Below are 26,396 nucleotides of genomic sequence, written 5' to 3'. Positions count from 1 at the left end.
AGCACCTGACAGCTGTGAGGAATCTGAAGGTACTATGCAGGGAAACAGTGTTTGTAGATTCAGACTTAGGAACATAATTGATATCAGTATAACAGGTCAACAGAAGAAACCTAAGTTGAGGGGTAGAAACCAGACAAAACGCCATTGTGCCATGACAGACAGGATAAGATGCGAACTGTGGCAACAGAAATGGAGGCAGAGCTTCGAGGGACATTTGGTTGGAAAAACTGACAAAATCTGGTGACTGGAAGATGGAGGGCTAGAGAAAAGCCTGTCTGGCATCTGATTATTTAGGATGATTGAGTGTGTTGTGGCTTGTCCCCTGTATCATTCAGTGGCTAGTTTTGGGTAAAGGAAGATAATGGGTTTATCATTAGGTGTGTTGAGCATTTGCAACAAACCCATATACCCTTAATTGTTTTTCCTTGGGTTTTGCAAGAAGTCAGTCTGACATAATAGAAAGCCATTAGGTCACAATAGCTGGAAGTAAGCGGGATTCGATTTGTTTTTTATGAGTTGACTGGAAGATTGGAAATGAAGCTGTCAGTGGCTTGGGTTGGAGTTATTTATCATCAGCTCAAATCAGGATTTTAATAAATGGGAAGAGGCAAAATTGATTGTATTAAGGAAAGGAAAATGAGGACGGAGACTCCCGTTTCTGTGGAGAAAAGACGGTCCAATCTTAGTATGATCTTACATCCATCATGTTGTTGCTCAGCGAGGGGCTGGATCACCATAGCTCCTCAAATGAGCTTTGTGGGCAGAAAGAGAAGCTGGGGTTCGTTTTGAAACTTCACTGATTCATTGACTTAAACATTCCATAATTTATTCATATAAATATCTATATGTTCATCTCTTCATCTGTCCAATGATTCAACAAATATTTATTGATTATCTGCTCTAGAATAGGAAAGCCTGAGGAATTTTCTTAAAAAAAAACAACAACATACTAAATCATGGTCAGAGCACTGAAGAGAGCTTCAGTACTTCAAATTTCCACTTTCAAGTACAGACCCTGGTACATAAGACAGAAAGAACCAAAGAAGATTAACATCTGAACTCGGATGGAATCATTCTGCCTGTGGTCCAGGTTTGCTCCTTCTAGCATGACTAATTTAGAATCGAGAGAATACTTTTTCAGAATTCTTGGCACAGTTGCACATATGTTACCTGGTATATAAGTACAGAAAACAAAGAACAATTTGTGTCCTTTCTAAAACTCTTAGGATAATTCAGATTGGTGGACTTAAAGTAAGAAACAATTTTTTTTTCAACACCAGACCAGTGGTAGTTTTAGAGCATGATTTGCAAAAGTAAATATATAAGTTTTAAAATAGGGGGAGAATCTTTGGGCAGTAAATAATGGATCTTCCCAGTTCTCTACTCCCATTGTAGCAACATGGCATATATGAATGCCTCCACAGAACTGGATCCAAAGCAGAAGGCTGCTACTTGCCTACCAGATGGCTAATCTAGGACAAGTTACCAACTCAAGTTAACTACTTATCAAGTACATACTACATGCACAGATAGGCCGCCTTGTTGGTATAACATGAATTATCGTATTAGATGCCATTGTTGAAGTCCCTTATTTAACAACCCCTGCAATGCTTGAAGAAGGGCATCTGGTTATCTCTAAACCTAAGATTTTCAAAGGTAACAAATACGGACTGGTAATTAATTTGAGTACTGTGACCAAGCACTCACAGGTATGACAAGTACCCCACTTCTTTAAAAATCTTGACTTGTTCATCCATACAGTAAAAACTGCAATAACAAATCTCTCAGGATTGTTACAAGAGCTGAAACTCAATCTACCCAAGATCACGGTTGCAGTTATTTCTGCTTTGTTTCTTCCCACTCCTGTGTAAAAACCAGATAGTGCTTTCATTTCTTCCAGTCCTTTTGTCCTCAGAACCCAACCTCCACCGTATGTATCCTACTACTGCTCCATCCCCCAGGTCTTTAGATCTTCCCATTTTCTCCATTTTTCATCTCCCAATTTATAGCAGTGAGAATGCTCACTGATTTTTATGATTTAAGTAACTGCATGATTATGTTTTCGCTCTGGTCTTTCCTTAGCCTGTTCCAGTCTTCTCATCAGATCTGATTACTATGCACAGAAAAACCAGATCTCATTGCCTTGTCCTCATTTTCATTGTTGGAAAAAGATTTCCTATTACTTTCACTCTTATGGTTGGGGTTCGAGATCGCTTGGTCATATTTTACATGTATAAATGTGTTTCCTGGTGGTATCTAATGGAACCAGGCTGCATTTATTGGTTAGTGATATGCTCACAAACACCGCTGAGGAGTTAAGGTAGAGAAGACCCTTTGGTATAGACCTTGCTAATGAGAAACCAGAGAAATACCCATTAAACAAATCTGCGTGTATTCCGTTGGTTATAATTGTAGGGAAGGGGTGGGGAAAGAGTAAAAACATCATGCCTAGGGTCAGGAATGCAACACCACTCCTCCCTTGGTAATCCTGATTCTACTGCTGTTCCTCATGTCTTGTTCAGAATGTTAGGTTTTAACCTAATTTGCTCATTAGACTCAAAGAACTCATTATTATTGTTTTTAATCTTAGGGCAGTTTTGTTTCCTTGTTTCTACTGACAGAAGATTATGGATTTTTCTGTTTAACCTGAACTGATCATGGACATTTTCATCTAGGAACCTATGCTCTCCTTCAGATCCCACATAGCGCCACAGCAGAAGAGCCCTTCACTAAGAGTAGCCGAATGAGGGCTGGAGAGATGACCCAGTGGTTGAGAGTACCTGCTGCTCTCCCAGAGAACCTCAGCTCGGACCCTAGTGCCCTTGTCAAATTCTCACCACTGCCTGTCACTCCAGCTCCAGGGATTCTACTGCCCTCTTCTGGCCTCCACAGTTACTGACACATGGTTACGCACGCGCACGCGCGCGCGCACACACACACACACACACACACACACACACACACACACACACACACAAATAAAATGAGCCGTTTTTGACTGTCCAGACATTGACAAAGACAGAAATCTATATAACAAAACAGGGGTTGAAGTCATGGCTCGAATGCCATAAGTCTTCTTTAAGCTTCAAACGTGTCTAATTCTATTCTTGTTCATTTGCTTTAGGCATCAGGGAGCTAAAGTTTAATACCCATTTCAGAAACTTGATCACTGCTTGTTCTGGACGTTTGGATACATTACCTGTGCTAACATGGCTTTGATCATAATGGCAAACAACCTGTCTGTGCACTGCATTTGGTCCTGTGGATTACCTTCTAGATTACACACTTAATACACTATTTCCACACAAAACCAAAGATAAATCAACAAAATAATGACATTAAACTGTAGCTTTTGGTCTGCCTTTGGAAAGCACATAATCCAGGTCACAAAACCATGTTCTTTGCCCCCTAGTTTTTGAGCTCTGCTTAAAATAAAGCCTAGAAACAACATGCTAAAGCAAACATGAATGTGAGGGAAGTTCACAGAACGTGAGGGAAGTTTTCACAGTAGTTAGGTTCAATTTTAGCACTTTTTTTCCAGAATTATTCATGGTAGAGTTGCATAGAGAGGTATATGTGAGCCAAAATCCAGCATCTGGTTTTCTTGGTGGGTTAAATGTCAATGCTTATGACTCTTCTAGAGGAATCACATCTGATCATGCTTGTATACCCTACACACCACACAGACACATACATGTACACACACACAAACACATCACGTCTACTCTTGAAAAGTCTATCTGGGCATTGTGGTACACACCTTTAGAGCAACAGTCAGAAAGCAAAGGCAGGTAGATCTGTGAGTTCAAGACCATCCTGGCTATATAGCAAGCGCCAGGACAGCTAAGGCTACATAGTGATACCCTGTCTCAAAATTATTTGTTATTATTATTAATAATGATGATATAATAATAATAATAATAATAAACAACTGTGTCTAGAACAGAACAAGGCTGTTGTGATACAAAGTTCATTTGCCATAAAGTACTTACTCAAAGTCATCATAACACTTCTCAAAATATATAGCTTCTTATTTGTATTTTTAGTGTGTGACTCCTGAAGTAGAAACACGATATCCTTTCAATGATCCCCACACAAGAAGCAAGCACTCTCAGCTGCATGCCTTAGTTTTCCATTAACTTGTGAGTAGATTTGAACAGCCTTCTTTATACCACTGGCCTCAGTGATTGTGCACCGAACTCATCCACTCGTTCAGCAAATCTTTGGCAGGTGACTACTAAATAGCAGGCAGTATTCCAGAGAATGGTTCTATTAGCTGTGCCAACAGCAAGGTGAGCATATCTAACAGTCATGAGTGATTCTCCCTGACAGATAACAACTGAACGGAGAGATGATGTGCACAGGAAAACTGAGTTCAATCTTGGCTTCAACACTTGGTGAGGTCGGTCAGTAGCATCTCTAAAAATATATATCTTTATCTATAAAGCAGTTATAGTTCAGAAATTATATAATGAAGACCTCGATGCATAGGCATTGTGGTATACATTAGACAATCGGATAAGGACTTGACCATGGCAGGCTGTGCATCTCAAGTTTATGGGGTTTGTGCATGTTCTTACTGCACCATTGAACCTGATTAGCATGTGTTCACAAATTCTGTTCCTGGGATCTTTGGAACTTTTTCTTCAAAGAGTGGAGCATTGTTCCCTTGCTCCTGGATACAGGTTGGACCTGTCTCTAACATAATAGAGTGTGGCAGAAGTGAAGTTGGTAAAGGCAAGTGATAAAAATCCAAGTTTCTGAAGCTGGAAAAATGAAATGACTCAATGCTAAAAGTTCTGTTCTTGCCGAAGACCCACATTTGCTTCCTGGTGACCTCCCAACAGCTTGCAATAGTTCCAGGGAGATCTGACACCCTCCTTTGGCTTTTGAGGGTGTCAGGCACACACACAGTGCACACTCACAACTACAGGAGCACACTCCTATACATAAAATAAGTTTTAATGAAAGAAAGTGCCAAGTTTGTACCTGGTTATCTCTTGGGTTGCTGGTTCTGGGGAAATCCAGCTGCCAAGTATGAAGACACTTGAGCAACCTATGAGAGAGGACTCTCAGGAAGAAACCAAGACTGCCCACCAACTAATAACAGCTTGTCAGTCATGGGAGCCATCTGCCTCAGAAAGAGATCCAGTTAGTTAAGTCTTGAGATCGCAGCAGCCTTCGCCAAAATCTTGACTCAAGATTGTGAGACATTCTGAGTCACACCCACAGCAAAGCCTCTCCCTAAATTTTAAACCATGGGAGTCAATGGACAAGGTCATTGCTACTTCTATGAAAATTTGGGGAGTGGGGAATGAGTAACAGGTAGTCCACATAGCTAATGACAGAAACCTCTGTCCAGATATTAATATAAACAATTCTGGCAGAAAATTCTTTCCTAGTTTCCTTTAGTTTATTGGTCACGTTGAAAGATGAAAAATTAGATAACTCCCACACTTCTTTTGTGTCCGTTCCTGTAGGATAAAACCCGTACTTCCAGGTCTAGTATTCAAAGCACTACAGCTCCAGCTCCACCTAGCTGCCCCCCTTTCCTTTCCAGTAAGGTGCCGTGCTCTGGGCAGATGTGTCTTCTTTTCATTAACCAGTTGCTTCTAGTACTCCTGTCTCCAAAAATCTGAACTTTTCTTCTTCCATATTAATGCTTTCCCTTCCAAAAATAATTTAATTTTATCCTAACTCTAAAGCAATGTCTCTTTTAACTTTCAGTAGACTTCATTGTTAATGTCACTTCATCGGTACTTGAATACAAATACTTAGTGCTTATACTACTGTTGTATAGTCCTATTCATGAATAAATATGTGAGTGTCTTACCATGTGCACAGTGCTATCCAAATGCTGTTATTTGGTTATATTTAACTTTCTTATTTTTAATCTGTAATAGCAGGCAGTGTACATTTCTCCACTCTTCAATTAGGTGTAGGCAACTTGAGGATGGAAGGCACCCCATTCACAAGGCACACCATATACATCAGAATCCACAAAGACATCATTGTAGTATTTCTATACAGGGCAGCAATTTCAAAATATTAAGGAGATGTTGACATTTCTCATTGTTCTTAGTGCACAGCCCAGAGTCATCTGTCTTGAGTGAAGCACTTTTTCATGGGAAACTAGATTCCTCTGAGCTCGTTAACTTAGCTACAATGGCATCTTAGGGGAACACCTGCTCAGGAAGCTGTGAACAATTCTATCCCTTGTCACCACCCTGCAGGGAGTCTTTGCGAGAAGAGAAAACAAAAAAGAAAAATACTAAGAGCATATGACAACTGCCTTCTTTTCTCTTTAGTTAATGTACTTTCAGTCCTCCTATCTGTCATTAATTGTATCAGTTTCTTTTGGACAGCTTGAAGCTAGAAAGCAAGGCAAAACCTTCTATTGAAAGTTTCTAGGCTATAAAGAATAATTACCTGCTTTTCAAAAATATGAAAAATGCAGGATAGAAGAAAGTGGTGTTAGAAAAAATGGAGAGGTAACTGTGGTACAGAGGTCTTCAGACATTGCAGACATGTAACATTTGCAATCAAGAGATTGGGAGGAAAGAGCTTCCAAACTAGACCATTTCCAACTGGTCACCTGTACCTACACTTCTGAGGCACGCCCCTCCTGCTGTAACAGCACATCTGAGCCTCAAGGTCTGAAATTGGTTGTACATGTGCTGTGTAAGAGTGTGTACTGTGTGAGAGTGTGTGTGCATGTGTGTGTGCTCTGTACATGTGTGTGTGCTGTGTGAGAGTGTGTACTGTGTTAGTCTATGTGCATGTGTAAGTGTGTGTACCTGTGTGAGAGTGTGTGCATGTGTGAGAGTGTGTGCATGTGTGTGCACACGTGAGAGTGTGTGTGCATTGTGGGAGTGTGTGCATGTGTGAGAGTGTGTGCATATGTGAGAGTGTGTGCATGTGTGTGCATGTGTGAGAGTGTGTGCATGTGTGAGAGTGTGTGTGCTGTGTGCTTTGTCAGAAACTGCACAGTGAAATGTTAGCAGTGCTCTTTAGAATAATGAGGACTTTTGTATTTTACAATACAAATCTATTCGATTAATCAAGGAGCTTGAGCAGAAAAATATTCAAATGGTGTAAAATAAAATAAAATAAATTAAGTTAAAAAAATTCCACTGACTTCCCACCCCCTTCCAAACAAAGAATAATACTTTGAGTTCCATCACCTACACCTTTAATAAGCACCCTCCTTAGACAATAGACTTCAAATTCCTACCCTGTGGCCCCACCCATGACAGCTGGTATCTGTAAGGTATGTAGAGATGCTCATTGCTAGCTCACAAACTCCTACGGTCCCTCAAGATGTCTGCTAAGACATAGCTACAAAGCAAAGGCTTTCTGGGCATTTTAATCTGGGTCCTATGAGGGCCACAGCAGAGTCTTCAGCAAAAGAGAAATCCATAATGGCATTCTGGTTTTACCTTAAATTCTGATACTTTGTCCATTGTTGAGATTTTGCATTAATTTCTAAAATAATTGAATTAAAATAGAATTGATCTTGAATCCTAAGCTTTTTTCCAACTCCTTGAATTTGAGTTGTTTCTGCCTTGCTGCCCCAGTCCAGGTCCTAGGCAATGTCACCAATTTCATCTCGCTTGCTGCCTTTGTTTCTGGACCAACCTGGTCTACCATGGGATGAACGTGGGTGCGTTAGCATGTCTGAAGTACTTAGTATGTTCCTCTAGAGATGATGTTGTGAGTGCCCCTGGCTATTCTCAGTGGTCCAGATATGTAAGAGGTGCCCTTTAAATATGTGGTAACAGCAAGAATATGTGCTGGGAAATTTCAATCAAGTCCTCTTCATCTCTCGATAATGACTAGACACTAGAACATTTTAATGGCGGTCAATAACTGAAGCTATGGTTTCTATGTACAATTTTATAAAAAATAATATCTATAATTAAATCTGTTATACCTTGAGAACAGGCAATTAAGTATTTAGGAATTATGAACTTGGTTAATTTACACAGTCACTGCATAAAGTATATGTCATTATACAGCACCTGTATACAAATGTGGAAACTGCAACCCAGAGCATCTGATAGTGCTGCCCAAGATGGGTTTAAACAGGCGATCTCAATTGAATCTGTGATTTCAACCTCTAATTGCCTCTCACAATGATAGAAATTTTATTCTGATTATAAATATATGAGGATAGAACTAGAGCAAGTGTAAGTCTCATATTTTAAAATGTGAAAATGTTATAGGGCATCCTTATATTAATCCACAATGGAATTCCAATTGACCAGAAAGAAAGAGAGTAATATTCTGGCATTTCTTCCACGTGGGCTACTTCACTCTAAAAATACACTGGTTCATTCATCAAAGACAAAGGACATGATGTGACCTAATCAGAAACAATGAAAAACTTAAACAGCAAAAGCAGCATGGGTGACTGAAGTGACTCAGGCCAGATTCCCTGAGTGTTGCTAGGGAGGGAGTTTTAATGAACAGTCACTTGGGAAGAGGTAGTCAGCCAACCGTGTCTCTGGTCCCTCATCCATGAACCAGTCTGGGTTGTGTGCTCTCCAGTAAGTGAAAGAGAACTGGAATGATATTCTTCACTCTGGATCGTGGTTTTGAACAGATATTGAAGAAAGAAACTAAGATTGGTGGGTTCAGGAGGTGGTGTTACTATTCTCATAAAAGCATTTAAAACAATTATTCAGTTATTCTTGCCCATAGATGTGGATATTCGTGTCCCCGTGTTAGAGTAGCAGGAGGGGAGGTTCTATGCTTATTTTGAAGGGAGAGCAAGAATAAAGTGTGAAAAAGACAAGACATAGGTAACTTCCATATCAAACTCCGGTGTAGCCCTTTGAGAAGTTTGTCAGACAAAGCTCTCAAAGTGTGGGCAATACAGGAAGGATAGAGAGTAAAATAACACAGCTACCCACTCTCCTCATTCTCAACTTGATAAACCAAGTTTTCTTGTACGGTGAAGGCATTTCTGGTTATCTGATGTAACTTTGTGTACCTAGCTCAAGAGAACATGCGTTGAGAAACCTTTTCATCACTCGGCCTGGCATTAGGGTGTGACCGTCTGTGCTGCAAAAGAGTCAAGGCTGGAGCTAAGGAAGTGGGCAACTGAGAGCCGGGCCCACAGCCTGCTGGGTAGGAGTGGGGGCAGAGCTATGCTCACAGTAGCCTCCGCTTGCTTACTTCAAGCAGCTCTGAGAAGAATGTCAAGGGGGACAGGGTCCAACGTAAGCTCCACCTTGCTTCTATGTGTCTCACACAGTTCATCTTCATGTCGGCATGGAAAGTGTAAGCAAAGCTTTCAAAGCATTCATGACCGTGATTTAAAAATGAAGGACTGGGTACAAAATTCAGAAACAATCCCAGAATTTTTTTTTTAATTTCTTAAGCAATGTAAAGACTATTAACTTTCCTACATAAAAATATCAATGGGCTCCCATGGATTTAAATTTTTAAAATATCTGTAATAGAAATTTCCAGACAGACCTAGTTTGGAATGAGTAATGAGACTCTAATTTTTATTTTTAGTGTAAGCACTATAGACATTTTGGCATTTTAATATTTTTATTCTTTTTTCTCTCTTTTTAACTTTTTAAATTAAGATATAATTACATCCTTTCCCCCTTTCTTCCTGCCCATCCCTTCTATGTATGCTCTCTTTTCTGATAGCACAGATATTCACCCATATCTGACAAGTAAAACTTCAAAGCCAGGGGAGCTGTTTGCTGCTCACTCACTACATATTCACAGAGTGTTTTTACCCGCATCTGGGGATGAGTTTGCTATCCAGTTTCCCAGAGCAATCTAAATTGTATCCTATCTTGACTTGTTGAGTTTCTATTTGTTCCTTATGCTAAAAGCTGAGCTGTATCTGATATGACTCTGATATTAAGAGGTGGTCGCTGCTGCCAATGTAGTTCCTGTCTGATAAGTGAGTTAAGGTTGTCATCAGTCATGCAAATACAACCATCAGTCAATGCATCAGTGACAGGCGTAGTGAAAGTGGTTAGAATTTAAGTAATCGTTAGGGGCTAATATGTGCATCTATGTTCTAATAGGCTTTGAGGATCTGAAAGAAATAACCAAATAAGAAAGAACATGGAATGAGAAGGGCATTCGGATGCTTTTTCTTCAAGTATGGGTACCCTACCTCAGAACAGAAAGGTCAAGTTGAGAAAATTCTGACTATAAAGGTCTTGAACCCAGAGGATTTCATGATATGTGGTAAAAGAGAGAACTAGGGCATGACCCCACCCCTCTCAGTTACGGAATCAATCCAGGCATGAGATGACTGGACTTTTATGCCAGAGTGAAACAGGAAGGATAGAATCATGCAGGTAACTCCAGGGCACATTTCATAAGACAGATTCTGACGTGAGAGCTACAGGTTCTGGGAGGTGATAAAAGAGAGAAGTCCAAGATGACTCAAATGTTTCTAAACTGAGAGACTGGCTGCTGGTGCAGGGACGGATGAGAATGGAGAAATCGGATGGGGCAATGCCCAGCAAATGATGAATAATACTGAGCCCTGAGCTGCCCAGAGCAACTCCTTTCATCCCAGGTACAGCAGTCTGCGTGGACCCCACAAACCACCGAGTGAGCAAGAATTTCACCTTTCCTTCTAATTTTCCCTAGACCCACTAACAGAGAAAGAGTTCACCATCATGGCCAAGACCAACCCATAAATTTCAAGCCAATTAAAAGAGTTGGGAAAATGACGAGCCCTGGGTCTCTCAATACTTCCACTGACTCATGTTAGTGCCAGAAAAGAAAATTACCTGGGAATCCAGTACACAAGACCTTACCTTCCCTACCTGGGATGACAACATCCCAGGCAAAATCAGCAGGAAAAAATGCCTCATCTTCCTGTCTTTCTCAACTCTCACCCACAAGAGATGCCTCATAGCCTAAGATGACTCAAGAGCTTCTGCTTAACAACCCGGGCGTCATAGCTAAACCAACTTGCATGGAGCCCGTAGGCCTACCATTGATCAATAATTTCAATCTTCCTCAAAACATTGTTTCCTCAAGCTGCTGATAGGTAGAAAAACCAATTGAGGTCACTTTTCAATCTATATAGCAATACTGATAGATGATGGGCCGAAGAAGGCAAAGACTGAGCCAAGCCTTGGGATCTCAATAGTTGGTACCAACAAACTAAATACATGCACAGATTTATAGGGGGAAAACTGGGTAAAATTCCAGGCCTGTACTTGTGAGCCCTAGTGAGTCCTTAACATTCGTGGAGTTTCATTTTCTTTTCTTTTTTCTTTTTTTGAATTTCAAAATATCTCAAAGAGGCTATGTATTGACAGATAATATGAGCACAGGCCCCAGCATCTGTCTTCCGCATAGTGTTGTCTAGTAAATACTCCTCGGTGTCATTTTCTTGGGTCCCATGCTTGGTGGTCAAAATACAGGCCGGAAATGCTACCTGAGCTTGCTTTCATCCCGTCTATGAAGTTACATCTGGACAGACAGAATTCAATGTAACCCTATGATAGCACAGACTGATGTAATTCAGCTGACCCTAGTCTGCTACCAGCTCGTATCAGTTCCGACGTGTGAGGTTGATGCATTGCTACTCTGTAAGGAAGCAGGTGTATTAGGAAATGAAAGCTTTAACACATTCAGTTTTTAATTCAGTATGTGGTAATATTTATATAATATACTTTTCATTATACTATTAGTAATATTTTCAACCACACGAAAATAGTTATTAAAATCATACACAAGAAAATACAATGTCTTGTTTTTCAGGACTACGTTCTCTGGCATCTACTTATCACAGTCCGACAATAAGTTACTAGTCTTATTAACAGTCCCTCAGCAGCCAGCATGCTCTGGACCTTCTGAATATGTGTATAATAAAAGAAGAAAACTCTGTGGTATATTATAGCTGAGCTTTATCTGAGTGTGTGCTGGAGAGGTTTGCTCTGTTTGTTTCACTTTGCTCCGTAGCATGGAGTCTGCACATTGAAGTTCATCTCTTGACAAGTTCCTGCATGTGGAGATTGCAAGAGGTTGGACTGACTTCAAAGTTGGCGCCACAGCCGCTTTCTGCTGGAACGAAGGAGAGGCATGAGGGCCTGCCTACCAGGCTTGGGAGGTTTCCTCTTCCTGAGATTTGCAATATGCAAGAGCTGTTTGTTGTAACATGAAAGGTTGAAAGAAGGCAGAGGGTAGCAAGAATAAGCCTGCCCAGGCTGCCACAACATCACTGGCTTCCTCACTCACCCCAAATCCAAACTTCTTTAGTGCCAAGGCTTCAAAAATATTACAGAGGGAGTCTTTTGAGTTACTTATTATATTCTTCTGAGTGGTTTACAGAATCCTACGGGCCTGTCAAGCTATTCTGAGAGCAGAATGTGGCCGTGGGATTACAAACGCCGTTCTCATCATGACCAAGTTTCAGCAAAGGGTGTAGTCTAATGCCTCGTCTTTATTAGTCTGTTGCCCAACCAGTAGTGTAGCCAAGAAAGGGTTTTGCCTCTTTAAATCAGGATCTGATTTTCTGTGATACTAAAGTCACAGCGATGCAGCGTGAGTCAGAGCACGCTACACTGAATATTAGTATGAAGAAAGACTCTGAGTGCACACCTCAGAGCCTTTCTTCATGTTTCGCGATTTCGTGACAGAAGAGCTTACATTTTTAACCCTGGCTGCTTAGTCCTCTTTTACTGATGTAACCAGAAAACCAAGCACTCGCTACGAGAATCATGAGTTTTTGTAGCTTAGTACCAGAGTCTAAAGCCAGGCTGTCTCAGTCTGGCTCCCCCACTCAGCATCTCAATCTCAGTTCAGCTTCTCGGCTCTTGTGTAAATCACTTCTCTCAGTGACTAAATGGATAACCAAGTCATCGCCTCCTTGGGTGCCTGCCATGGAGTATGAGATCAGTAACTATTTATTATTATCTTCTTTTCTAATTGATCTATCCATATTATAAATAAATGTGAGACCCAAAGCAAGTACAACCAAAACAACAACATAAAAACACCTAAATCCAAACTTCCACCGAAGAGTTACACTTCTTACTATCAGAGTGAGAGTGAGTGCGGGATGGGCAACCCGTTCTACATTAGTCTCCAGATCAACACTTTCAATAGTATAATTGGGCTTTTTTTTCTATTTGTTATGAGTTAAAATCCTGAGCATCTTTTTCTTTGATTCTTATTTACCCAGATTTAGAGAGGGTTAATTGTTTAAGAGATTTCACATAGGTTCAAAATCTCAAAAATAAATAGCAAGCAAAGATTACTGGTTTCCTTTACCTTCTTCTTGTGTCCACATGTTTCAATTTTGTCAAATCGCAATCTCTCCAGGCACTGCGAGTCTCATGTGTCATAACAAACCAATCAGCTATTTTTCTTTTTTCTTTTTTCTTTTATGACAAGGCTTGAGTGGTCTAAGAGGCTAGCAAACACACGTCCAGTGTTTGGACTCTCCACTTCCAGACAAGTTCACTTTATATCTCGTTATTACTACAGGGTGCTAACAGTTATATGATACAGTGATTCTCTCCTCCTCTCTGGTTCTATGTTTCTCTGAGAACCCTCCAGATCAGGCCTGGAGGCAGTGCTCACACTTCTGTTTTTCACTAGCTCAGTGGAAGGCTGTGGTCTCTGCATGGTTTCCTCCATTCATTTCTAACTCCTACCGGTTTAAGACCATTCAATCCCAAATTTTAAATTTCTCTCCTGAAAATTTCACAAGAGAGTTTTAGGTATCTGGAAAAAAAACTTTTAAAGCAAGGCAATAGGGAAAACGGATTGAAAGGAGCGAATGAACTGTCACTCACAGTATCCAGCCCACTGCATCTTCAAGTTCTCGACTCAATTGTCAGTCCACACTGATTGTATTATTGCTAGAGTTCATGTTTTCCTTCTTAAATCTTATATGCCGAAGATGTAAAGGACCCATAAACTTCAGTAAATATGCCACCAATCTGCTACAAATAGCTAGTGCACGCAAATGCAGAAAATGAAATCATGCTCTTTTAAACAACTTAATTAGTTCTCATTGACAACTTTTTATAAAGGGCTTTGGGAAAATCCTTCAGGAAAAAAAAAGGGTGCTATTAGGATGTAAGGAATTGCTTATTCTAGCAGCAAAGGTTTAAATGCTTTACACTAACAGAATTGGTATTTTCTGAACTATCCTAGTGTGCATGATCGAAACAGAATCCACTGGGTTCTCCTCCTACATCTCCTGATCAGATGACTGAAAAATGACTGTGCTTATTCTAATGTCAGTAGCCTATTACTCTTACTCGTCCAAAATTAATTCAACTTTGTATTCTGGTACACCCCCAGCTATTGTAATTATTTGAAGATGGTTCAGTAAAGTTATTTTATAAGGATCTTTTGAGTAAGTAACTACTTTGAAACATCTGTCTAGTCTTTTCCTCCCAAACTGAAAAAACTAATCCCCAAAAGAAATAAACACCAAGAGCAATCCACTAGAAGCAACAAAGCCAGATAATTGAAGTTCAAAACTCCCTCTCTGATGCTAAGGACTTCCTGAGTCCTTCCTGCATCTCTGTGTCAGGTCCAAACAAAGGTAGTGGAATGAGTTAGGCAGTGTGTCCACTTTATAACTGAGCAGTGACTTCACTGAAGAGAAACAGCCCTAATTGGGACAGAAGAGGTGTCTATAGGTGTTTACAGACCAGAATTTTGTTTGTTCACTTGATCAAATATGAGTCTCTGTTTTCTATTAAAGGAGTGAAGAATAATGGAGCCTATGGTGCCTGCTCTGTGTTGCCCCGTGGTAAGACAGCTCATGCTGTCTCTCCGTGTCTTGTATTCTTCTAAATAACTGTGTAGATGCAAAATTGTAGGGTTTCTTTTCTTCTTTAAGATAATGTCTTGATGTGAAGTCTGGGCTGATATCTAACTCAAAATTCTCCTCTCTCAGTCTTCCAAGTGCTGGGTTATAAATATGAATCACCACATCTGGCTCAGGTTCAACATTTTTGTTGCTTGAGAATTTTATCACCCTCTGTTGCCGCCCCCAAGTATTTCCTTTATCCTCCTATCTGGACCACTTTTTCCACCCAACCTCTTGTGTTCTTTTCTCCCCAGAGTCCACTCTTTGATTTGAAGAACTTGGAGGGAAACCCACACAAATGTTTAATGCAGCTACTGCAAAGAAGAAATGTCATTAAAAAATAGAGTTTAGAACTGAGCATTGACATACCACTAAAATAAATTTTAAGTAGAATATGAACATTAGGGAAACAGCTATTTACTTACAAGTTGGTTTTGCTGTTGGTGGAAATTTGGTCCGGGTAATAGCCAGAATAATGAAAATGATGACTGGCCATAAGATCAAGACAAGTGTCCAAAGCTGCAAAGCAACAACAGAAAAATGTTACAGTACTGACAGCAAATTATATACCTATATATCAAACAAAAAACCTACTGAATACCAAAAGACTGTCAAACCACAACATTCCAATACAGGCTAGATATGTTACTACCTATATTATCAACAGGAAAATAATGAATAAATTTAGGCAACTTAATAAGAATGTTTTTTTCAGATCTAGTCTTCAAGTGTTCATTCGAGCTTCCCTCTCTGGTTACCAATCCTGACTGTCCCAAGAGTGATTATTTTAAACCTCAAATAACATCAGCAATAACAAAACAATAAATAAAAAAATATTTTAGTATTTTCTGTTTGTCTGTTGGGTAAGGCTCAGTGTCCCAAGTAGAATATAGCATAATTTCAACTTAGACACATCTTACGATCTCCAATGTCAGCATTCTAGACTCTGCTACAAAGACTAGCATGTAACCCTGAGTAATGGTCCAATAAATACTGTTGAATGAGGTAGTGAATGAATGAGCCAAGAGAATGAATGGTTGAGTCAGAGAGTTAACTGTAGCTCTTTGCCACCCCAGAGTAAAGTACTGTGTGCTTCCATTGTAGAGCCTAAGTTATTGATACAGTTGCCTGGTTCCCAGAAAGAACCAACAGCTCGTTTATGGGGAAGACAGTGTTGTATTCATTCTTTAATTTTCATACCTGGTGTAAAATAGGCTCCCAAGGAATGTGTGCTGCCCTGAAACTTCTATGGGAGAGTTTCTCTCTCGGGCACAGAGACAGCTGCTTTCTTTCCCAATTCAGGCACACAGGGAGATAGACCAACCCCAGTGGGTAAAAATCCTTGCCATGTGAGGCTAGTAACTGAGTTCCAGAACACATAGAAAGCAGCAAAGGGAGAATTGTTTCCACACGGCTGCCCTCTGACCACCACACACACGCTGTGATATATGCACTTTCCCACACACATCATAAACATACACATACACAAATAACGATAATAATAACAATAATAGTAATAGTAAAGATTTTTGAAGTCACAGTTGAGCCGGGCGGCACAGGTCTGTATTTGAGCTGCTCAGAAAGCCAAGGCAAAAAGAATATATGTTCAAATGCTACCTGTGCCACTGAGTGATTTTTACCTTGATCCTGGGCAATTCAGTGAGACGACTGTCTCAAAATAAAAAGAGGCCTTGTCTAATTTGTTCAAGGCCCTTGGTTCAATCCTTAAGACTGGGGAAAACATTAGCTTACTATCTGCCTAATACTTTTCAGGCCTCTAATACTGGCTCCTGAGCAGTGAGAATGACGTGTTCACAAAAACCGTAAACTGTACTGCTCAAGTCAGCACAGATCACAAACTCTGCTTGTGTTCAACTCAATTAAACGTGGACACCTCTTTTGGCCTGGTTACAGAGGGGGTCATTTCTCACCACTTCTCAGAGCAAATCTCAAATTTTCTCCCTGAGGCTCTTCAGTGTTGCAAAACCAATCCAAAACCAATCGGTTATTGATCCCCGATTATCGATCCTTCAGTAACTCTTAACTGGCAGCTGCACCAAAATCTCTGCTGAGGACCTAAGAGCATGATTCTCCCCACTGGAAGGTAGGGAGACTTTGGGTATAAGGGTGAGTTTTGGTTTTGTTTTTTAAGATTGCAGACATCCTTTTAGCTCCGAGACATCTGACGTTTGGTTTGATGGGAGCTGAGCTGCACCCAGACAGGTGGAACAGCTTACTGTAAAGCGACAGCTCTCAGACAGTGATGAGCACACTGCCTTGCCTGGGGGTCTCGCAAACATTCCCATGTGGGCTTGGTAGATGGAAAGGCGTCCTGAGGGCCTGCATGTTGAAGGCTCCCAGGTAGGTGGCATTGATGGTCCACAGACTACACCCTGCGCAGACAGGAGTTAGGGGCACAGAGTTGTCAGTTGGGTCTTTTAACATTTTTGCTGGAAAGTTTCCTTGAGAGCATCTGATGGATAGAATCCAGGGGCATTTTAGAGGTTTAAATGTGAGGAAACATTACATTTTTATTTTCTGTTACTTGTAATTAAAATTTCCAATAATAATGCATGTAGATGAGGGACTCAGATGCCATTTGGTCTATGGTTTTAACAGCATCGGAACTCATGGATGTTTAAAACCACATTAGGATTGTTGGAGCCGCCCTGCCCCAAATACTATTCTTACTGATTAGCATGTTGAAAAGGTGGTTCTATGAAGTGGCCACTAGACCTTTTATTTAATGCTGTTATTTTAAAAAAAAATACATGTTAGCATATAACAAATTCTCTTTTAACACTTTAATAACAATTTTGATATAGTTTGCCTTGTTTACAATCCTATTTATTCAATTTCTTTTTGTTTTGTGAATTGTAAAGCATCACTGTTAGAAGAGCCACGGACTACCGCAGACTGCCAAACACAAGAAAAGCATCAAAGATGCTAAGGACTCCTAATCTGATTCTGATATAGCTCGTGTCTTCTCTTTACCAAACGCTAGCAGAACTTGTCCAAATCACACACTCGGTGGGTAAACTGGTTGTGAGTATGGGTGTGAATCTCAAAATATACAGAACAGAAAACGTTAATATAATTATTGCACTGTTTTAAGGATTGAATCATTTTAGAAAGCAGACTGGAAAAAGGTATCAGTGCCACAGAATTATAAACTATGTTGTTGTTCTTACCTAGTCCTTGAATAGCAGACAAATTGGAGTCTGGTTTTCAAACATTCTGGATACAAAATACCTATTATACTTTATGTGACTCATTTGAAATATGGACTACAGGGAATTGAGTTTTTTTTTAAAAAAAGAATGATTTAAAGAGAATATTCTTTTGGAATAGGAGGTGTGGAATACATTAGTTGCTTTTCGAAGCATCTATTTGTTCTTCCCAGTAACCTCATGAGAATCAGCAACTGACATAAAGTATTCCAGACATCCACTTTCAAATGAGGGACTTGCTCCAAGCATTTCTTAAAGTTCTCTTTTTGATAGATCTAATTGGATGATTTTTTTTCACAAGGGTGTTTTGGTAAAATTTGAAATTAACTTTAGAGCTATTTTAAACTCAGACAAAAATATGGTTTAATTCAGGGATATATATTTAAGTCAGTTTAGGCTGTGTTAAAGCAAAAAACTATCGCAAAACCTATAAGCAAATCCACTATCCCAGGCTTTTCCTAGGATTTTAGTTCCCAGAAGGTTTGAGGACATTGTTGTATACTGCATCTCAAATGGGATAACTACTAAGCCTTCTGTACTGTGGTCTTGGGGATGTTAAAGATGACAAATTAATCACAAAAGCAGGAAATAAAGTTTAATTTTTTATAACAGTGGGGTTGCTTTCAGTCTATTTTGAATATTATCATAAGCAACCAGAGAGCAAAGATGGTATCAAATCTAAACACTGAACCAGTGAGCTGTGACTTTTGTTTGTTTGGCTAAAGGCGAATGTATCGACTTTACACGTTGTCACAGGTACTACTTAATACTCTGCGAAAAGCCATTCCTAAAGGTTGTGTATTCTGTTGGTGTTTTAATTGTCTCAGTCTGTCTCTGTAAGTCATTTGTACTTCATCACCCTGAGTCTTGACATCTAAAGGCATGTGCACACTAGGATACTAATTCCTTGGCAGGAGATAATATTTCTGTTCCTCAAATCATTCACGATTTGTTTTCTATCTGAAATGCCCTGTTCTGTTACATCTCCCTCCCTGCATTCCTCAACAATTCAGTTTTATAACTCTTTGGATAAAGTCCTTCCACACTAGGACTGAAGAAGTCACAGTGGTCAAGTGAGAGAAATGGTTAATGGGGACCCAAGTGCTGAGATAGGGCAGGGTGGGGCAACAGAACTCCAGTGGACTGAAGAGCACAGTTCAGGGACAGAAGAGGCAGTGGCAAGTGACTGGTTTCATATGGCGAAACTAACAAAATTTTCCCCATCAGGGGGAATCCAAATTCTCACTATTGAGCAGGGGAATTATAAGCATGGGAAAGAAAGGACCTAGAATAAATTTAGTAGTGGTGGATCAGAATTATTAGCATGAGCATAAACTTAGGGTGGCTAATTCTACTTGTCAACTTGACACACCCGAAAAGAGGGAATCTCAACTGAATGGGGCTGCTTCCATCAGAAAGCCTGTGCACATATCTCTGGGGACACTTCCTTGGTGGCAAACTGATAAAGGAGGACCCACCCCACTGTGGGCGGCACCACTCCTAGGCAGGTGGTCCTGAGAGCAAGTCGGTAAGAACACTCCTCCATGGTTTCTGCCTCAGTCTTCTGCCTTGAGTTTTTGCCTTGGTTTCACTTAATTTTGAACTGTAACTTATAAGCTGAAATGAACCCTTTCCTCACCAAAGTTGATTTTGGTCTGAGTCGTTTAATATAGTAGCAGCGAATCAAGTTAAGACACTCTTCACTTCCAAAACGTATCTTAAAAAGTCATGATGGTCCTGAGTTCAATTCCCAGCAATCACATGGTGGCTCACAACCATCTGTAATGGGGTCTGGTGCCCTCTTCTGGCCATACACACAGACAGAATATTGTATACATAATAAATAAATAAATATTTTTTTTAAAAAGTCATCATGGCATATCCATTAACACCAGCACTAGAGAGGCAGGTAGATATCTGTGACTTTAAAGCCAGTCTGGTCTACATAGCAAGTCAAACAAAAAAATCTCAAAATAACAAATGATAGGTATAAATATGTATTACTTATTTCCTGCTTTTCTACTTTTTGATTCCAAAGCTCTCCGTGCTCCATTGTTATATCATCCTCTCAGTCCTAGAAACAAAAGCTTTTTCAAGAAATCTTAGCTTCTTCCAGTTGACATTCGAAGCTATCAGTGATCATTGCTAGTAAACTACCACTATTTCCAGGCATGGACATAGAAAATACATGCGGAAAAGATAAAGAGAGATCTATTCATCAAGCAACCAAGCAATCACTAAATAGATAGCTATAGCTAGATGGAAGAAATGTAATAGTCATGCTATTCAGAAACTGTCAAATAATGAGAGCAGACACGGGACACAAGTACCAGCCCGTGAGAATACAAGCTTCGAATTTGATCCTATAAGCCAAATTTAAACATTAAAATTCAGTGTGGTAACAAAATACCTAGGGGTCACTGATTTAAATAAACATGAGCAAGCAAACAACATATCGATAGAAGGCTTAGAAGAAATGGAATGCATGTGTGCATTTCCCACAAAGGGGGAAGTTGGCATCGTGCACTACCAATAAAAGGCAATGGCAGAAGAGAGAACAGCATCCTTGAGTTTCTTGCCCAAGATAATCAACTGCTGTAAAACTGAGGAAATGACCAATGCCAAAAAGAACAACTCATGCTGAGGTTCAGAGAATAAGGGTGATGGGTGGCAAGGGCAGACTGAGACACAGCTTCAGGCTGAAGGAGATGCGAACTGCGAAAACTTGATGCAGCTAGCTGGACAGGACCCTTTGTTCTAAAGGATGCAGTTCAAACAACTGCCAAAGCTTGAAATGAGCCTAGGAATCTGACGGCATTTACATTATATAGAGAAAGAAAGAATGTAGGAATATATGGAAATAAGAACAAAGTACCTAGGAATCTGATGGTGTTTTACATCTGTATGTATAAACCCATGCTAGCCTCAAACAGTTGTAAGTCCCAGGGACTTTTCTTTTAATTTGACATGATTTCAAAATGACCATCTAGAAATTATTTTAAAGATCTCTATATCTCTTCTTCAAAAACTCCAGATCCAATTTGAAAGCAGAAGCATAAAGATGAAGCAGTAGCAAAAGAGATAACAAAGAAAGACACTTCACAGGCAGAAATCCTGTCTACCCAGGCAAAAAGTTGTTAAACATGGAGGATACTTTTAAGCTTTGAGATAAATTTGAGTGCAACATGAAAAGTCTATTCATGGGCTAGCAATGATCTGTAGTTCAACCATTCCTATGAAGTGGGGAAAAAGTGAACAGGATGGAGGGAGGATAAGAGAATGGGAGGGAGGTTAGGATGTTGAATGCGGTGCTGAGTAAGGGTATTGAGTGGGGGTGTTGAGTGTTGTTTATATAAAACTGCTAATGTGAAGGAAGATACATGCGTTTCATTTTTCATGGCTAATTGCATGCTAAGCAAGTATTCTACCACTGAACAACCTGTGATGTGTTGTTTTTGTGTGTTTTGTTTTTAATTAGTTTTTAGTTGGTGCACAAAACAAAGGATTTCATTACGACATTTCACACACATATATCTTAATGTAATTTGATCATATTCACCTTCAAGTTGGGGGAATTGAGGGCACTACTAGGCCTCATTTCCATTAACTACACTCAGCAAAGTCATCACACATAAAAAGACATCAATCAAATGTAAACTCAGCCCATAATTTCCATTAAGAGTTGATCTGCAGTATCTAGCAACTAGAATAAATTACCAGTCTCGTTTACATCTGTAAGAGCTATTTTTACAAATCTTCGAGAAATTTCAAAGACTGGTTTTCTGGAAGAAAAAAAAAAAAGAAGAAGAAGCTTATGATCTCAATATTCTGGATTCTGCTACCTTGTCAGAATTGTTCTTTCTAATTCCTTATATCCATCTGATTCTATTTGTGCTTGACATTGTTACTATCTTCTAATTATTTTACTAATGTGTAAGTTTAAAAAAAGGTTAACTTTTAATACCGATTTTAAAACTTGAGAAAATAACTTTTTCACTTAGAGACATTTGCTCTAGAGCGGAGACTGACTAGGGGTAGATGGACTAAATTAGACTCATGGTAGGGTTTTATTCATTGTACATAGATTGTTGTTAATGAGGTTCAAATTTTTTAAAGTAGAGCATATGATCCCTGTCTTATTATTGCTGTACTATCCTCTCCTTCTTTACTCTCTGTGTATTTCACAGAGTCACACTATTGCCTTGCCCTTCAGGATGTTGGTGTTTCTTGTACCACAGGGATTTGAAGTATGTTACATTATAAATGAATAGTACTTGGTATCAGTACTTAGTTTAGTTAGGGAAATTTTGTCTAAATAAAACCAGAATGACTAGCATGGCAGTCTTTTCTACTTTACCACAGTCTTGGAGACTCTTAAGGACTCTTAGACTAGAACATCCAAAGCAATAACGATTTACAAAAACTTTGTGTGTTTGTTAGTATGACAAAATTTGTTGAGCGCCTACTGCATGCCATGTCATGATGATAAAAAAATTAAAATTTTCAGTCTTTTGAGGAGAGGACACTTCAAAAAAAAAAGAAGCAAATATCAAGTGAATTCAATGAACAAGGCCTTGCTTGGTGTAGGAAGGAGGGTGTGTGGAGATAACACAATTAAAGGATAGATCATTGAAAAACCTCAGAGATGGAAAAGGGGCCAATCAGAAGAAAGGACAGAGCGGGGAGGGGGGGAAGAAATCTTTCAAGCAGAGGGAACCATTGGGTTATGTTAACAGGTGGGAAAGGGGAAGACTATTCCAGGAACACACAAAATGATTCAGAGCCTGAACTGGCCATCTCTTGTGACCAGTCAAGACTTCAAGCAGAGGGAGTGGGCAACCAACCCAACCACATAACCTTTGGCCTACAGTCTGTCCTGCCAATGGGTTGTGCTATAATTGGGTGCCTAGCCCAATTGTCATCAGAGAGAGTCGTCCAGAAACTGATGGAAACAGATGCAGACCTATGGCAACAATAGGCAGAGCTTGGGAATCCTGCAGAAGAAAGAGAGAATTGTAGGAACCAGAGATGTCAGGGATACCATAAGGAAACTCACAGAATCAAATAACCTGAGCTCACAGGGGCTCAGAGAGACGGAACTGACAACCAGGGAGCCTGCATGGGACTGATCTAGGGCCGCTGCATGTATGTTCCAGTTGTGTAGCTTGGTCCTCCTGTGGCACCCCAAGCAGTAGGAACAGGGGCTGTCTCCAACTCTCTTACAAGCTTTTAGGACCCTACTTCTCATACTGGGTTGTCTTGCCCATCCTTAATACATGGGGAGGTGTTTAGTCTTAGTGCAACTTGATACGCCATGTTCTGTTGATGCTCATGGGAGACCTGTCCTTTCCTAAACAGAAACAGAGAAGAAGTGATTTGGGGGTGGAAACAGAGGGGAGGTGGGGGGAGGGAATGGGGGGAGAAGGAGGAGGAGAAACTGTGACTGAGATATAAAATAAATAAATGAATTTTCAAAAAGAGAGTTAGAGAGAACATCCTGATTTGTGGTTGTTCAGCCTCAATCCAAATGCTTCTAATGACAGCAAGACCACTGCCCTGTGAGACTACATTATTGGACAACACATTTTGTCCTTTATTTTTGCTTATAATAATGTTAAATCCTTCCTTCCTTTGCTCGCCATTCACTTAGTTTAGTTTGGCCTGTCCGCATTTGAGAATTCTCCAAATATCTGAAGAGAGAAGAGACCTCTTTGCTCTCAGGCAATCTTCAACAATTCTCTACTAAACCTTATTTCAAAAATACACTTCCCTGAACTTTCAAGATGGCTCAGTAGATGAAGGCCTTGCCACCATGCTTGACAGCCTGAGTCTGATCCCTGGACCCCACGTGACAGAAGGAAAGAACTGACCCTTGCGAGTTGTCCTCTAACCACTACACATGTATCTCTATGCACACATACACGTGCACACACATGCACACACACACACATGCACTCACACATATACACAAACACATCTATACAAATAAATTAGTAATTTAAAAAGTATATCTTTCCCAGAATAAAATATTGTAGTTAGGTTTTCTTTTTATAATTAGTGTCAAAATTTCTTATAGAATCCTGAAGTATGACAGCTATTATGGATTGGCTGCCTAGAACACGTGCATGCTATTGCATAGCTAGCTTGTGTATCTCACTTAGCATAGCAAGCTCATTTCCTCTTGCAGACAGAAAAACATAGGAAGACTACGTCTTTCTGTAAGCCACCAAGCCAGAGAGCTTATGCTTGAACCTAGGATCTGGCTTCAGCATCAGTGCAATTAGCCACTAAGCTGTAGAGATTAAATACTACAGAACAGAACTCTGGCTCGCTTTGATCTGAATATTATATTTTTATTAGTTCATCCTTCAGACTAATAAAAGAGTTTTTATTATTTCAAAGCTAGAGAGCATTGAAAGTCATTTAAAGGTCTTCCTATAATCTAGAATCATAACTTTTTATTACAAACTTGAAAATAAAAGTTGTCCAACCTTCCATAACATAAAATACATTGCCTCTTTCTTCCCCTATCCCCTTCATTTTGCATTTCCCTGTAAGACAGGAATGATTGTTACTAGAAACAGAAAAGGATTCCAAGATTTTCATTCAAAATAAGAGCTCACTATCTTAAATCTGGTAAAATCTTTAGTTCTGCTTCCAAAATAAGGCATTAAAGCTGCCATGAACTCCTTAGCAAGCTGGGCTTTCTAATAATCCAGGCTGCCATCCATATAAATAACTTAGCTAAAAACTAGCAATAAGTCATTTTTCTGGATTCTTTACTTACAGAGTACAATGCCTTTCAGAAATTGGTAAATGTTCTGTGATGTAGATAGAAACAACATACTCTGTTGGGTTGTGAATGAACGGTTTCTTAATTAAGATTTAAAGCTAGCATACAAGGTCGTGGGTTTCATGATGGTGTTTTCTTACATATATGTTAGAGTGTGAAGCAATGCATTTGTTGGACATTAAGCAAACTTATCTCTACTGCCCCAATTTCTAAAGCAACTTGAGATCTCATTTGCTTTACATTTATTGGCAAAATTTAAACATGCATGTCTGCTGTGTATCAGATTCCACAGTAGCACATATACACTTTAGAGTTCTATTCAGCGGGAAAAAAAAAGATGACATCTTGAATTTTGCATGCAAATGGATGGAAATAGAAAACACTTTACTGAGTGAGATAACCCAGACCCAAAAAAAGGAATATGGTATGTACTCACTCATAAGTGGATTCTAGCCATAAACAAAGGATATTGAGCCTATAGTTCGTGATCCTAGAGAAACTAAATAAGAAGTGTTGAAATAGGAGCGGCGGCGGGGCTGCGTCCCCAACACCCCGGCCGCTTGGCTAGCTCATGCCTGAAATAACAACACACAAACTGTATTCATTTAAAGAACTGCTTGGCCCATGAACTCTAGCCCTTACAGACTAATTCTCGCGCCTGTACTAGCCCATTTCTAATGATGTGTGTAAGCACCCCAAGGTGCACTTACCGGGAAGATTCTAACCTATGTCCAATTGGGGTCGGAGGAGCTTCATTGTGTGCATCTGCCCGGGAGAGCGGAGCATGGCATCTCTGCTCCAGAGCAGAGTCTGACCTCACTTCCTCTTCCGCCCAGAATTCTATTCTGTTTACTCCTCCCATCTATGTTCTAAGCTATGAGGCCAAGCAGTTGGTTTATTATAATTAACCAATGACCTTCCTCCATCAAAGAAGGTGAACCCAAAGAAACACATATAGTTGTCCTCCTGGATATTGGAAGCAGACAAGATCACCGGGCAAAAGTTGAGAGCAGAGGGGTTGGGGTGTTTTGGGGGGAAGGGAAGATGGTGAGAGAGAAGGGAGAAGGGGGGTTGGGGAAAGCTTGGGGGAATGGGATAATTGAGATGGAGGAAGGGTGGATATGGAAGCAGGGAAGTAGATATCTTAATTAAGGGAGCCATTTTAGGGTTGGCAAGAGACTTGACTCTAGAGGGGTTCCCAGGTGTCCAAGGAGATGTTCCCAGCTTGCTGCTGGGGCAGCAGAGAAGAGGGTGCCTGAACTGGCCTTATCCTATAGCCACACTAATGAATATCTTGCATATCACCATAGAACCTTCATTTGGCGATAGATGGAGATAGAGACAGAGACCCACATTGGAGCAGTGGACTGAGCTCCCAAGGCCCAGCTGAAGAGCAGAAGGAAGGAGAACATGAGCAAGGAAGTAAGGACAGTGAGGGGTGTGTCCACCCACTGAGACGGTGGGGCTGATCTAATGGGAGCTCACCAAGGCCAGCTGGACTGGGACTGAATGAACATGTGATCAGACCAAACTCTCTGAATGTGGC

General features: G+C 40.1%; 1 protein-coding gene across 1 annotated transcript in view; it reads right to left on the bottom strand.

Moving 5' to 3' along the window:
• Positions 1-26,396, bottom strand: part of Abca12 (ATP binding cassette subfamily A member 12) — a 161,768-nt gene that overhangs the window by 131,128 nt on the left and 4,244 nt on the right. The window contains 1 exon segment of the mRNA XM_050154267.1: positions 15,253-15,346. Coding sequence (XP_050010224.1) covers positions 15,253-15,346 — 94 coding nt within the window.

Source organism: Alexandromys fortis, unplaced genomic scaffold (genome assembly GCF_014885135.2).
Source record: "Alexandromys fortis isolate MF-2015 unplaced genomic scaffold, M_Fortis_MF-2015_v1.1 scaffold_40, whole genome shotgun sequence".
NCBI classification, from domain to species: domain Eukaryota; kingdom Metazoa; phylum Chordata; class Mammalia; order Rodentia; family Cricetidae; genus Alexandromys; species Alexandromys fortis.
Note: the sequence above shows the minus strand (reverse complement) of the source record. Positions and strands in the feature narration are given on the sequence as shown.